The sequence below is a fragment of the Pinus tabuliformis genome, chromosome 1_1, assembly GCF_031772625.1.
Source record: "Pinus tabuliformis cultivar Carrire ecotype Pingquan chromosome 1_1, CPIR1, whole genome shotgun sequence".
NCBI lineage: Eukaryota > Viridiplantae > Streptophyta > Pinopsida > Pinales > Pinaceae > Pinus > Pinus tabuliformis.
The window spans coordinates 837,272,162-837,287,922 of NC_142297.1; the positions used below are offsets into that span (position 1 = coordinate 837,272,162).

The 15,761-nt window shown below is 39.4% G+C and overlaps 1 protein-coding gene across 1 annotated transcript in view; it reads left to right on the top strand.

Moving 5' to 3' along the window:
• The window catches only part of LOC149216744 (uncharacterized), a 105,465-nt gene that overhangs the window by 4,496 nt on the left and 85,208 nt on the right, over positions 1–15,761 (top strand). The window contains exons 3-4 of the mRNA XM_089392834.1: positions 1,194–1,265; positions 8,785–8,820. Of these exons, the coding sequence (XP_089248960.1) occupies positions 1,194–1,265; positions 8,785–8,820 (108 nt within the window). The remainder of the gene's footprint in view (positions 1–1,193; positions 1,266–8,784; positions 8,821–15,761) is intronic.

Consider the following 15,761-nt stretch of genomic DNA (forward strand, 5'->3'; position numbering starts at 1 on the left):
TTTGTGGTTATCTTGGTTTTCTTAAACTTTGTCTACGTGCGTTAAAAAAATAAGTGTGATTTTCAGATCAGTACTAACTATGATTTTTATCGTTCTTCTCATTTCACAATATCTGGAATACCCATTTCTGCCCTTTTCCTTTCCCTAGGAAAACCTCGCAGGGAAACTCCCGGGCACATCCCAGATTTTTCTGATTGTACCCAGTGCCAACCCATTGGTGCCTGTGATGATGCCTGATCTGGCAGGGGCATTGGGTAAGGCACACAACAGAAGCAACCATCCTGGGAAATTGACCCCGAGACCTCCTGCTTGAAGCTCAAAACATTCAATCACTTGTGCTAGCCCACTGGGCTAAATATTCATATTTACATTCTGCACCATACATAATCTTTTTCAGCCTTATGTCTATAGACTATCAAATGAAATTGACTTAATATATTGGTTAATCACTCAACATGTTTTTATGTGACATCTATATATTTTCTGTTTTCAACGTTTTCATTTGGATTGCCTTCAAAGTCCCAGACATATGTAAATTTTCTTCAATGGTGATCTAAGATCTTTTCATCAAGGAAGACAGAATGGGAGAATCCCTGTGACACAAAAATGTTCGTTATTTCAGCTTCTATATGAGGAATAGCAGTGCAACCAATTACTCAGGGGTTCTGTTATTAGGCTACAAGCCGTTAAACAAGCAATTGAAAGAAGCCATAATGACTCCAGAGAAATCCTAGCACTACCCGTTTTTTCTCCAACAACCTAGTAAGTCAGCTTTGTAGCAAACCTCTGATGTATATGATTTCTTATTTTTGAGTAGCATATCAAAGCCTTTATGTCATTGCACCTGCAAATGGATCTTTTTTTCATTGATTTCCTTCCAGTTTTCAGGCAGAATATATGGCAGTGTTTGTGTTTGTGGTGATCTATCAAAATTTGAAAACTTTGGACAGATTCGCTTTCACCTTCATGTGGTGAAGGTGCAACCTTGATTTGAACTGTGTTATTCAATTTGATTCTTGTAGTTTCTTATTTTGCACCAAACTGTTGTATGCTATTTCTGAGATGTAAAATAGAATAAACACCTGTGTCATTGCCTTTGAATTACGAGGACTATATGTTTGTCAGCATATTTTTTTTGGGAATTACATTGGCTTTAAATAGTTCAATTTTGACAAACTATGTCATTTTTGCAGGGTGATATATTGTTTCTGCATATGAGTAAAGCACCCATTCGTGCTGGAGAAATCGTTGTCTTTCATGTTGATGTATGTAACTTTACTATGTTTCTTTACTTTATTTAATATAATTTTGCATGTTCCAATCTTTTGCTGTCCAATGTTTAGATCCTCTGTTCAAATAAGCGGAAAGTTTGAGCAATTTATCTGGCTTATGCTGAATGCACATCTAATGAAAGCGTTGATCTCGTTTGAGTGATTACCTAATATGTTTTTGATATGCATGTCCTGATGGTGGGCAATGTGAGATTATTCTTTACATTGAGCACTTAAAATCTAACTGCCACAATAGTCATGTGTTTATATTCATGCTGCCCCTTCTTTGAAGAACTGCACTTTTGAAACAATGCAGCCCAACCTTTCTAACAAAATGCAACAGTGTCCAGATGAGCAGCAAATTTGGCCTTCATATTTGAACCCAAACCAGGAGAATACCTTAAATGAAAGTAATGTGAAGCATTCAAATTTCAAATACAAAACAGCTTCCACACCACACTTGGGAAGCACTATCAAAGTAGCCCCAAGAAACATTAAAATCAAGAGAAGGCATAACTGGATGACTAGGTTTATATTTTATAGGTTCAGAATTATATTCCCTCATCATCCTGTCAATTATATTCCACATGAATCTTCGGATCGTGGAAAATACTGAGATTTCTAGCCCACCAAATAAAATACCAGGAGATCAAAGCATTACACAACCAAATTTTACAGTCTTCTAGAGAAGGAGAGTTCCAGAGGCCAGCCAGATTCTGGACTGAATTTGGAACTCAAAGAAGACCAGACCTGGACAAAAAAAGAGCAAGAAATGAAATGATGAAAGAGTCCTGCTTGCACAACTGACAATGACTGGGGCCACTTCAGCCACGTTTTAACTCATTATCCTTAGCGAGCAACTTGTTGGCCAGAGCCTACCATAACATGAACTTGGCCATCAGAGGGGCATGAAGTTTTTCATACCCTTTCCCACCACCAAAGCTTGACTCTGGAAATCTTCTTCAGCTTGAGCTTTGTAAGTTTGTAACCAAACTTCAGAGTGAAGCTACTTGAAACAGAATTCTTCGACCAGCATAAGACATCTTTAGCACTTTCATCCAATTGGATATAATTGGAGCAGAGCAAGCCCACATATGATTTCTATTCCACTGCTTGGTCACCCCACTAACCCAAATCGTGCTTCGGAAATCTGTAAACTGTTAATTTTCCTCCAAACCTAACACCTGGCACTTTATTGACCTAGCAGATTACAGATCTAATAAATAAAGGCACAGCTAAGTTCTTAACATTCAATGGAAGCAAAAATATAACAACCAATCTCATAAAATGATACAAACAGATTCTCCCCAATCAAATCAGTTCATCATTAACAATGATTCAGAACTTACTTGGGCTCCTGTCTTGGGATAATGACCCAACTGAGAAAGTACATAATACAAAATAAACCCGGATCTGATCTAGCAAATTTGCCCTAGATTGGTGCTCGAGAGCTATTGAGGAAAGGAGAGCAGCTTAAGGAGGATGAGAAATTGTGTGAGAAATCTTACAACAAAGAAGACCAAGGAACAAAAGCACCAACAGTTTGAATCCTTTTAGGAGGCCAAGTTAATGTCTTTGGAGGGGCTCGAATCTCATGGGAGCAGTCACTGTAAACTTTTGTACTCAGTTTGAGGTTTCCAGGTTTGAACAATAGTGCATAGGCAACCATTATTTCTCTCAAGCAACCTACACGTATACCTGTGCTTGTTAGTGAGCATTTTGGGCTTGCTCAGGAGTGCCAGCAAAATTTTAGTGACTGTTTAGAGCTATGAAACCTGATTCGTCCAAAACAGGCCACGTGTCCAAATCCCACGAATCCGACACGATTTGATGGGAATTCGAATCCTAAAATGGGACACCACGTGTCCTAATAGGACACCATCGAATCCTGGTCGTGTCCCATTAGGACACTTTGTGTCCTGATTTTGGGTTCGAATCCCAAAAAAGTGAGGGTTTATGAGGTTTATGAGGTTTGTGAGGGTTTGTGAGGGTTTATGCAAATATTTGAAATTTGTATGTACTATGCATGCTATCATAGTAGTCTTAGAACCCGGGCAACCTATTCCACCCATTCAGTTCTAGTAGTCTTAGAACTTCTTTAGGATCAAGGCTATCATAGGGAGATGGAGGTAAGTCATATACCATTTTTATGTCTTTGCATATAGGTTCAACATGGAGCTGCCAAGGTGAATTTGGATGCCTTGGTAGATGTTTGCTTCACCCTATAAACATTTAACTAGGGCTTCGTTCTTCCAATGGAGTCGCCAATAATGATATAACAATATTGTCGTAAGGGAAACATGTCTTGTGTCCCCAACAACGGCGCCATAAATGTTAATGCTCAATTTAGTAGGGGTCTTAGGGGGATTCCAAAGGGACTATAAATAAACCAAGTGGCAACAACGAGACAAGGATCCACTGTTGCCTTAGTTGATGTCCCCAACTCTTTACGAACTTTCACCGATGGGAGGAGTCCTAGAATGGTGGAAGTCACTAGAATGATGAGGTTAATAACAATGTACAATGTGATTTCCAAAGCCCATTCACATGAGAGGCTCGGATAATAGGTTCCTTATCTTAGAAGCAAAAGAAGGGCTCTCTAAGAAAGGTTTGAGGGAAGGAGGTCTAGACCTAGGGATTAGAAATCTCTCTTGACAATGGATGCCCTAGACCCAAGGTTTCTAAAGAGAAGAGGTTTCTAAGTGGCCTTGTGTAATAAGAAATGGTAGAGATGTGGTACCAGAGAGAATCCCAAGGGGACCCAAACGAGACCTAGGGTTTCGGGTGAATCTTCAAACCAAGAGCCTAGGTCGAGCAAGGGGAAAGAAGGGATCATAAATAGATGAATTTCCTTTGATTTTTCTAGCAAAATAGATCCCTTTGAAGGCCGCTAACCTAGAAGGATCAAGGGTTAAACGATTTGGGAGCCAGGGCTTTGTGTATCCCACAAATTGACCGTAGGATTGACTTGAAACATGGAGGGCATGTGGAGGACACCCCAACGCAGCTCCTCACCAACTCGTTGGGCAAAACAATGGCTAGATTGGAAATTGTTGGAAGCCCTAGATAAGATGGCTAGGGTTAGGGTAGAAGAATTTTAGAAAGGAGGTAAAAAGTATGGTGATCACCAAGGACTTGTAGACCAGTGCCTTGCTAAATGAGGAGAATGGAGTCAAAGTGATTTTGATTAGGGTTTTTGCTTCATCAAAGAGCCTTATTATTGCAACTTCACACGCCCTAGAAAGGAAGCTGCAAGGCAACAAGGATTTATACTTTGATTTGCCAAGTAATGGAGTTTCAAGGTGCAAAGAGTCAACCCACCCCTAGGAATGTTTCGATCTTCTTGCCAAAAATGAATAACATATGCAACGAGCCAAGATTACCAAGTGTTTAAGGATTTCACATCACATTTAGGGCACAAAAATATCCATAGCAATATCCTTCCATATATTAGACAATAAGCATGTAAAATTTTGCATAAAAGAAAGGACTTACATGACATGAAGATTATATCCATCCATTATACTTGCAAGAATGAAGCTCCAAGACAAATAACAAATATCCAAACATCAAAATGCATTAATTGATCTCCAATTCGTCCATCGAAAGGTAGTGCGAAATTCTCAAGAAGAGAGAGATACAAATCCAAGTGATGATGAGGAATAGAATGATCCTCTCATCAATATATTTCCTCCTTTAAAGGTTCGATTTGCCTAATTAGGCCCATGATGCCCCTAATAATAAAATAATGTGCAAAATAACATTACTTGGTGACAAACCCACCAAGATAGCTCCATAACATGAAAAATAAGCCTCTAAAGAGGGCCAGAATGATAGGTAAGTAGCTAGGAGGGCGATTGAAAGGCCAAATGGAGTCCAATATGTGCCAAAATGAGTGGAAGGGCTCCAAATATAGTGATAAGGGGTGTGGCTCCTTGATCTCCAAGCAAATGACCTATGGTGCTCCCAAGTGGCTTTGGGGCACAAAAACCTCCTCATGGGTCTCCAAGTGGACCAAACAACCCTGTAGTCCATCTATAGGGCTGGAACAATGATGCAAGCGCTCCCTTTGTCTCCCATGGTGAGACACAACCCCATCCGGGCCCTGGATCAACTGCCATATGTGTGGTGCAAGTGTGTAGCCGACTGGGCAAGGTGGTCTAGGTGCATCAACATCATCAAATAGGTGGAACACGAGTGATCAATGGATGGCACTGAAGGATCCCATGGCAAGGTTATCTGCTCTTTGCTATATTAGAGGCCTGTGACTCTCAAGTTTCAACACACACCCTACAAATGCCAATATGACCTTCGGGAGAGCTTGGACCCCGTATACGGAGACCAAACCCCAAGATGAAGACCCACCTGCAATCCTGTATAAGATCCAATGAACCTCCTTACCTTCTAGTACAACCAATAATCAATGTAATTGAGTAAATGAACTTACAAAGCATGGAACCAAGTGGACACTTCATAGTGGCATGCCCTTCCATAATGGGCTTTAGAGTGTACAATTGTCTCCAAGTTCAAGGAGGTTAATCAAGGAACCTATTAGGTGGTTTCAACCTCAAAGGGAGTGACAGGTTGATGGTACATCCCTCAAGTGGTAGGTTTCATGTGATATAATGATGGAACATAGTTGGGCATCAGGGGAAGGCTCCAAGCGACATGCCACAATACAAGGGTAGCTATGATGGGGAAGCCCACACATGGGTGATTGAATGTAGGAGGGAGCAATTGTGGTACATGAGCTACTTCGACCTTTGTTTTTCCACCCTTCTTCATATGCCTTTTGCCCTTTATTGGTTTCTCTTTTAATACTGCTTGGGTCTCCAAGGGATGAGAGCACAATGTGTAAGATACAACAGTGAATACCCATTAAAGTTGGGCAGTTCATCGCCCACCAAGGGTTGGGACAATCATGGGTTCCTTAATGATGCAGGGGGCCAATATAGAGGGCCCTAGGAACTAGGGTGATGGCCATAATGGGGTAGAGATCATGTTTGGCTTTTTCCCACGTGCTAAATTTGTATGTCCCAACCATCATTTGCATTTGTGGTACTTTTTATATTGAGAGTGGCCAAATTATGCTTTTAACTTTCTTTATAGCTACGTCAACCTACAAGGAATTATTCCACGCCCGACGCAAAATGTGGAGAAGGGAAGGTGGAGGCTAACTCCTTGTGGACCCAATGGACAAATGTGGAACCGGATAGGAAATATATGAAATGGGGTTATAATGAGCAATGGGGTTATGATGTTAGGAAGCGGGACCACATAGCCAAAATTGGGGTTTCCTATGGAGTGCTACTTGTAAAGCTAGTAGCCAATAGAGGAGATCCCACGAGACTAAGATACAAGGTTAACCGCCAAATTGGACAAGGGGACAAGAGGACAAAGCAAACCCATTTTTTCCTCCGAATCCCCCACTGATCCATGCCCAAAAGTGTCCATGATAAGTAAGCAAAAAAATCTCAACTACATAATGAAAGCCATACTTTTGGGGTTGGAAGGCCCACCTTCAAACATATGATCATAACAAACGGGCAAGGAAGCATAATCGCTGGCTCAGGTGGTGGATATGGTGGCACATCAAGCTATATGGTGGTTGCAAGGGGCTGTTGGTTGCTGGCTGAGGATCATCTGGGAGGAGAATTTCTCCTATGGGTGTTACCCACAAGTGGTGGGTAAGAGTTCTGGTTTTTAAAACTATGGTTATTACCTTCCGCCAGCCATAAAGCCCTGCTCTTAAGGTGCCAAATGGATTCCTCCTTTGCAAGGTGGTCTAGTTTGAGAGCCCTTGAGAGAGTCCTCTTCCTCCAGAGAGAAAAGTTGAGGCTGGTTATCCACTAACAAAGCCTGGAGCTTTTGCTCAGTCTCCAACAATTGTTATTGAGACTTATGATTGAACTTTTTGGCCAACGGAGGATAGATTTTTTTGACCCTAGCAATATTATCAACAAATTGTAGCATATGGTAAGCCCTATTCAAGGGATGCAAATGAGACCAAGGGGAAGAGATAAGGGCCATGTAAGCCTCATTGTGCAGCCAGGAGGGGTTGAACTTCAAGGGAGTAGGGGGCTTTGATCCTTGTTTATCAAACTTGAACAGAATGGGGAGATGGTTGGACTCTTCTTCTTGAGCTGCAAGCTATAGCTTGTTTGAATACTTTGCAACATAAAACATCTTGTTTGGAATCTTGTCATCTTGATATATATCTTAAGAAACACTATGTGGCATCTTATGTTTCTTGAAATTGAGCTTCTGCATTCATCCTTGTCTGTTATCCTTATTTCCAAGCCATTGCAATGCCTCTATGCTTTTGTGTTGAAAATAGTAGCGAGAAAGGTTCCTTGGCTTGTGCCTTAATTCAATGAGCCACAACTAGTTTCTTCTTACCATGGTCGAGTTCCCTATAAGTTAGGACGAATTCCTATAATTTAGGATTTGTTGCTAAAAGTTAGGAGTAATGAAGCAGTTAACTGATGTGTTAAAGTGAAAGGCCAAGTTATTAGTCTTCTAGTGCAAGTTAATTGAGGAAAAGAATGCGTGTTTGAATCTGAAAGTCCTTGACTTGAGATAGGACGAGTTGCATGAGTAGTTAACTCATGCTAACTCAATCAATCACAAAAACAAACTCCTTAATTAGCAACTCACTAGACTTAGCCATTCGAATTGCCTTTAAAAGGAGGAACGAAGGCACAGTTTGATTCATTGTCTTGTGAGCACGAGTTGGTGAGACAAGGCAGTAGAGAGCACAGGTTGGTGCTTGTGTGTTGAGGCTTGAGCGAGTTTGATAGAGAGCAGATTTCCTTGGAGAGTGCGCACAGGAATAGGGGGAATCCCTATTTAATAGGAGGCTTATTGCGCTAGGATTTAGGAGCTCTAGCGTAAGGAAGTAGGGTTCAAGAGTGCGCATAAATTTAGGAGGCAGGGCTCAGCAATATTGCAAGGGGTTCAAGAGTGCGCATAAATTTAGGAGGCAGTGATCAGCAATCTTGCACGGGTTTCAATCTTGGTTCAAGGCATGAAAACAAGGTTGTTTTCAGATTGAAACAAGTTGTATTTGTAAGAGATCTATTGCTTAATTTCTATCAATAATCAAGCAGAGGGTTTTCCCAGTTAAGGTTCCCTAGAAAAACAATGTGTTTTTATTGTGTAATTGTGTTTATTTCTGTTCCTATTCCACTGCAAAATAAGTAGAGAAATTGTGTGTCTATATGAAAATAAATTAGTTTAAGATTGTTCATATTAGCAGTTGCCGAAACATATTCATTCTAGAAATGAAATTTTATTCTAGTTTTGTGATACTGGAAAATAGAGTTTTTAATTGGCAGTTGCTTTATACTTGTGTTGGGTACAAACTTGAGATTTTTTTGTTCATCCTGTTTTTGGAGGGAACAAGCATTGTTTTATGTTTAGGAAGTTTATTGCTTGAGATGTATCTGGTCATGCTGAGGGTGTCACATCCTGAAGTCTAACTTTTTTTGAATCCTTTTGTATTGTTTTTCAGGGTCGAGAAATTCCTATAGTTCATCGTGTTATAAAGGTAACATTCTTTGAATTCCTCTGCTCTTTTTCCCAAATGAAGATTAAATAATTTCAGGAGATGCAAACTTGTCAGCGGACATTGTAGTTCCTTTTTGCTGCATTTTACTTGGCTTGATTGTTCTTTTGTTGGTTTAGTTTTAATTTTTAACAATTTGTTCTTGTACTAAGTTCTGCAGCCAACTGCGAATTTGAATTTTCAATACACAACATCCTCTGTGCATTTCAGTTACTTTGTTTTTTTTGCTTCAATACTTTTATCATGGTTCATATAAAAATGAAGATTGTTCATTGTTATCACAGACTTTCTACCTTACAAAGTTGCAAATACTATTATGCTTTTACAAAGCATAGGGATCACAGTTTGGATCACAGTTTATTTTTAAAATTCAAAATCTATCTTCTTTTTCTCTGTTTTTAGTAAATATAATTTAATTTCATTCAAGGGAATATACATCTTGGGGAAACCTTCCAGTCACTTCTGCTCATTTCAAGGATGATACCCATGTTAAACGAGCCGGTTGTAGTTTTGGAAACTGAGGACAGCAGGGACATCGAGTGAGATCCAATATTAGCCACAGGCAGCTAGCTCGGGGACTTGATCCTGTGACCTCCTACTTGTAATTCACAGCACTCAACCACTTGAGCTAACCCACTAGGCTTATGCTTTTTTTTTTAGATTAATAATTAGAAATATTATTATTTAATTTTGTATGAAAAAGTGGATGTTAAATGTATGTATTTAAATTTTAGATTCTTCATGAACCTGAGGGGTTTCTTATTGTATTAATCCAGTGTGCGTTTTATGTGATATTCTGTTGAGATATGGTACATATGTGTAATAGCCATCCTGCTACCTTTAGTTGTGTACTTTTGATCAAAGTGATAGGCTGTGTGAGGCTTGGATTGAAAACATCATAAGCAAATTGGCCACCATGATGTATGCACATTCCCAGGATGAAGCTCAAGGCCAAGGGCCGGCTATAGAATGGTGGTGCTTGGACTTTGGTTTAAGTCATTTTATATTTCCTAGGTACCATGTGGTGATGTCGGAGTCGTACACCATAAGTTCAAAAGCTAAAATGGTGAAATGATATAATGATCATGAAAGTGGCTGCTAGAAATAGGAAGGGCTATGATGTGACATGTGCATTAAGTTTTATCACCTTGAGAATGTCGTATATGCTTGGAGATGATGCACATACTTTTGTGCAAAATATGATATAGAACCTTTGTTTTGAACTGGGGAATGTAGTTCTCTTCTAATTCCATTTGTTTGAATGGTTTTCCTCATCCGTCATCCTGACTACCTGATAGATAATCGTGGGGCTGTAGTGAACCTTTCAATGTGGCTCATAGGACCTAGGTTGGGCAAATCAGGAAAACTTGTAGTGAACCTAATAACCTATTTATATGTGACTGTTATGATTGCAGATTTCTGGGGAGACAGATGAATGTAGAATGGCTGTATTGATCCAGACCAGATGTGGTTGATATCATACTGTCTTCATGTTGAATTTGATGGTTGAGAGTATGGCTGTAGCAGTTTTAGGAACTGAGGAAGGCATATTCTGTCATTCACACATGCCTATGCTGGTTCTTGACTGCGTTGAGCCATTGGTTGCCTCAATTTGCAATTGGTTTGCCCTGGCCCCTGGCTGTAGGATTTGAAAGCGTTGCACTATCATTGTGTTTCATGGTAGTTGCTTCTATGGCTTGAGTCATGCGGCATTAAGGCTGGCTGGTGTAAAGAGAGAGGTTTTGTAGGCAGTCCTTCACCTTGTGGTACCATAGCTTGGCTTGGGGGTGGTGCCAACAATAGATGCCTACAGTTGGGACTTGGCAGGTAAATTGCTCCTATGCAGTTGGTTCCATTGACAGACTGTTTTACAGATAAGTCTGCTGATCTCACGTGTAGTTCTGTTAAATCATTATATGAATTCTCTTTCATGTGTGCGTGAAGAGAGAAAAATTATGTGAGTAACATTATGCATTCTATTATGATATCAGTTTATGATCATTTCAGTGCCAATGAATCATGAACCAATGAATAGAGGGTGGTAGTGGAGTGCAGTAAGGATGGGTGGTTTTGAGAGGGATAGTTTTGTAGCCTGTAGTCAATCCATTTCTCTTTGTTGCCTCATAGCCCAGCTTGGTGGTGGTGTCCGCATTGGATGCCAAGATGCCTATGTTTGGGAGCCAAATTGCTCCCATGTAGTCAGTTCCATCAATGGACCATTTTAGCTTGCTGATCGTATGTGTAATTCTGTTAACTCAAGATATGGTTTCTGTTTAATGTTCATGGAGAGAGAAAAATTGTATGACTCCAATTATGATCGTTTATGGGCCAATGGATTATATGCTAATCAATAGAGGAGTAACATAATGCTAGAGGTTCAGATTAAGCATGTTGCATATTCTGTAAATAATCAGTGAGATTCAGTATTGTGTATAGCCAGTTAGAAGCTGAGTATTGATAGAAATCTGTGTGCTGTGCACAGTGCTGCTGGTGAGCGCAACCCCCCTCACCCCCCCAACCCATCAATCTTGTTTGGGAGTGATTTTCGGGAGCACATTCCTGCAATTTTTTTTCGCTCCCTAGCTTTTCTTTGCAAAGACATTCCAAACACAATTTTTTTTTCGAAGAAACAAGAAATTTTGAGTTGGGCAGCCTAATATTGAACCCTATAACCCTAGTATTGATATGCATTATGACAATGTTAAATTCTTAAAAAATGACTGAGGATGTTTGAGAGTCGTTTCAAACTCATTGGATTTCATATGGAGAGAGTAGAATTTTAGATCTCACTTATCATTTTTTCAGGATTTCAAGATTGGGGAGATTGCAATGTTTCTGTTGGATTTTGTCATGTATTATGGTATGGAACTCATATTTAATCAACAGCACCAAGCCCTCTATGTACCTTGATGTTAGTGACATTGGTTGTCGAACTCCTCTATCATGACCCTACTAAAAATGTACCCATCACTCAAACAAAATCTTGACTTGACATGCTACATTTTTTCTATCTTATGTTAATGCTTAGAGGGTGATATTAATGACAAAGATCCCAAGACATGCAATGATTTTGATGATATGTAGGTATTTGTTGTAGCATGGATTTTTTGGATGCTAGAGGCCATCTAGAGCGTGTTTGTTGATGTATTTTCGTTCAGAGATGGATTGCACCCGATGCTATTTTGGTTATGTGCACGCTTACATGCTATATAAATGAGAACTTGTAATTTGTGGACTTGTGGTTGATGAAGATTATAACTGCTAGATGATTGATGATATATGGTTTAATCCATGTTTTTATGCTTTTTATAACTAATTCATCATTTTAGATGCAAAGTCAAACTTGGTCAACAAAAGCATCTAAAATGATGAATTAGTTATAAAAAGCATAAAAACATCACACACATCTACACAGTTATTTTTGGACAAATGTCCTTGAAAAAACCCAGTGTGGGAAAACCGGTGCAACAACTGAGGGTTTTATTATTTAAGTAGTAGTAATTCTGAGTACAATTTGTTGGAGGCCCAACTGGCAATCCGATACAGAGAGAAATTGGACAAAACGAAATAGTGAGATGATCTCACCTTGTCATTAGAAGATCCGATTCTGATTTGCTGGAAGTGAGCCTTTGCGCAAATCTGCGTCTTTTTTGCGTCAGCCTCTGCGCAAATCTGCATCCTTTCTGCGTCGACCTCTTCGCAAATTTGCATCAACTCTACACAGTCTCTACGTCACCTCTGGTGGGGACTGCGCTGCTCTAACATTTGATCCTCTGCTGGCTGGAAACATCAGCGCTCAACCTCCCTATCTCACACCCTGACTCTTGACTTCTGAAACTCGATTTCCTCAGCAGGAATTCGATCTCCCTTCATGCCCTGTGTTGCCACTGCGTCAGCTCCGCGTGGCCCAACTTCAACCTCTTTGGACGTCATTCTTCCCTCTCTGCCTTGTACTCTCCGGCCTAGGAAAATCTTCTGTTCAGATACTTTCCTTGCCCCTCATTGCAAAAGATCACTTCGAATTCTCTTCCCAATGACTGTTGTGCTTCAGAAATTCGATCTTCTGGTCTTCACTCCATGTGTTTTCCAAATGCCCCTCAAGACTCTTCGTATAATATTTATGTTGAGAACCAACGGCCCATATTAGATCCTAATCAACGGCTCAGTTCATTTTGGCTTGATGCTTGTCTTCTTCTAGAAGTTTCACCCACAGTTAGATTAATATCCTTTAATTATTTTAATTCCCTAAGTTTAGACTTAGGCCTCCATTAAAAATAATTAATTATTTTAATAAAACTGATTCCGAGTGGAATTTCCCAAAACGCTTTCTAGGTATTGTGGAATACATGTGTCCAATCCTCCTTGCAAATTTTGAGGCTTAGAGCACATCTGATGCTACTAAAAATCAACATGGCCATCATAGATTGCAACTGATTTTCTCTGGGTGGTTGCCTAATGAATTAAATGCAATGCACAACACACATTACGATCTCCTTGCAGCTCTTTTTGACAATATATTTAGCTTCCAAATGTAATTTTGATTTAATAATATCTGTTCATGGCTGACTGTTCACAGTTCAAACCAATTGAAGCGAACAAATCCATCAGGATCATGGATCAGGCTTCTCAAGTGTGGTGCTGTGTGTTGTGATATTATACAAGGAACAATATTTTCATTTCAATCTCTGCAAACAAACTAAATCTAGAAGTGTTTTGCTTCCAATAATGAGTACATCTATGTAACTCAATCTATTGAACCTTTCGTGTCTCAAAAGAATTTGCTAAGACCTAAAGTATAAAGGATTCATGAGTTCCAAATTCCATAAATCTATAACAGAGAATAGAAGTTGAAAAAGGCTACCCTTGTTGATCTTCTTTTTGGTAGTTTTGCAGCTCTCCATTCGTGTTGACAACATAGAGAATTTGCTAAGACCTAAAGTACAAAGGATTCATGAGCTCCAAATTCCATAAATCTATAACAGAGAATAGAAGTTGAAAGAGGCTACCCTTGTTGATCTTCTTTTTGGTAGTTTTGCAGCTCTCCATTCATGTTGTCAACTTTCTATCCAGTTCAACCATGATTCTCTTTCCTGCTTGATTCCTTTTACTGAAGTGGTTGGTGAAAATCAAAAGGTTTTATGAGATTCCAGCTTCTCCTATAAAAATGCCTGAATGGAGTTTTTATTTGTGAGAAAAATAAGACTCCTAGTGATTACAATTTACATGGCATGTGAATTAAAATATAAAGTGAGCCATTAAGGCTGCAAAAATGTGGGATAGAATGAGTGAAAGACAAGCAGTTCATCTAGTGCATCCACCGAGTCATTTGTCCATCATCAGTAATTAGAAATTCACATATGACATGTTGTATAGTATAATTATGAAGTTGTGTTTGAATGCCAGGTATTAAGGGAGTGGATACTGATGTGACTGCACCTATAGTTGGATTGGTGTCCTTTTCTTAGTTTGGGTGAAAATTTTGGTAAAGTTAGAACTTCATTCGTTCTTTGCCTCTCTTCATGTTCATTGTGCATGCTTTCAAATCATCTTGTTTGAACATCTACGCTAAATTTTTATTCCTATTTTTTCATTTCTTTTATGGATTCATTTTGAAATTTTAGGTCTTTCTCAGTTAATGCGCACATCATCTTCTTCATTTCTCTCTCTTTTTAAACCAAAGAAAACCTTGTAGCATCCCCCCTCTGCTGGAATAAATGGTTGGAGGGCAGGTCAAGGAACTAGATCAGATTTGGACCTGTGGCCTTTGTTTTCCCTGTTGACAACATGCCTTTGGGAAAATTGTTCAACCAATTGAGCTTTCCCTTCGGGCTAGTTTGTGCTTACATCTGTTTGGACACGCAGTTATAAATTTTTCCAACATTCCTCAAGAGAGATACTATACATACTACTGTTTCTATTTAATGAGTTTAAACCAATGTTACATTTACAGTCTTAGTGTATTTATCACTGATACTTATCGACAATATTGGGAAAAATATCGAGAAACCTGGAAAAAATACAAAATAATCGTTTTTTCATTTTCTAAAACGTCTAAAGCAACAACAACATCAAACAAACGCGTTGCTATATAAGTATGAAAATAAAACCGATACATAAGAGGTATATGATGCCAAGTGGCACACCACACATTGATATTGAATTCTGATATCTGTTATGATTCTTGAGTATAAATTCTGACAGGATGATACAAAATCGCATTAAAACAAAAATAAATGTATCTCATGAAGCAACTAGATACTACAAGGATAATTCACTTAGAAGTCAATGATTCCCTTGGCCTGATTCCCTTGGCACTCTACCCCTTTTACATGAAAAGGCCACTGCTCTTCCTTCAGAAGCAATAGGTGGATGTGTTGAGGCAAAGCCTGAGGTGGAAGGTGCAATTGTTGGCAATAAGGTGGAAGTTGAAGTGGAATGTATTTCAACTCTTCCCCCTAGCTGCCTTTCTTTGTGGAGGAATGGTGGCTGTGATCCACTCTCAATCTCCTTCTCCAAATGCTTCTACTGAAAGTGGAACATCCTCCTCTAATTCCTCCTCCTCCAACACATCAACGTCATGCTCCAACCACTTAGATGCCTCCTCCATCCTCCGCAGACTCTAGTGTTAGAGGATGATGGCCCATGGACATGAATTAAAATTGATGAAATTATCAACAAATTAAAATTTTAACGTGAACGTTTATAACTTGTTGCACTTCTTGGAGTGTAGTTTTCCAAAGGCACTTCCAGTTGCACTTACAACTTGAAGAGCTGCAAGTTTGATTAACCACTGTTAAAATTGGCATCTAGGGCCAAACTCCATGTGGGTCACCTCATTTATGGCTGCTGATATTTTTCCTAGATTCCTCTTGTCGAGAGGTGTAGGATTGATCTAAAGATCATTTGATTCCGACAAGTATTTA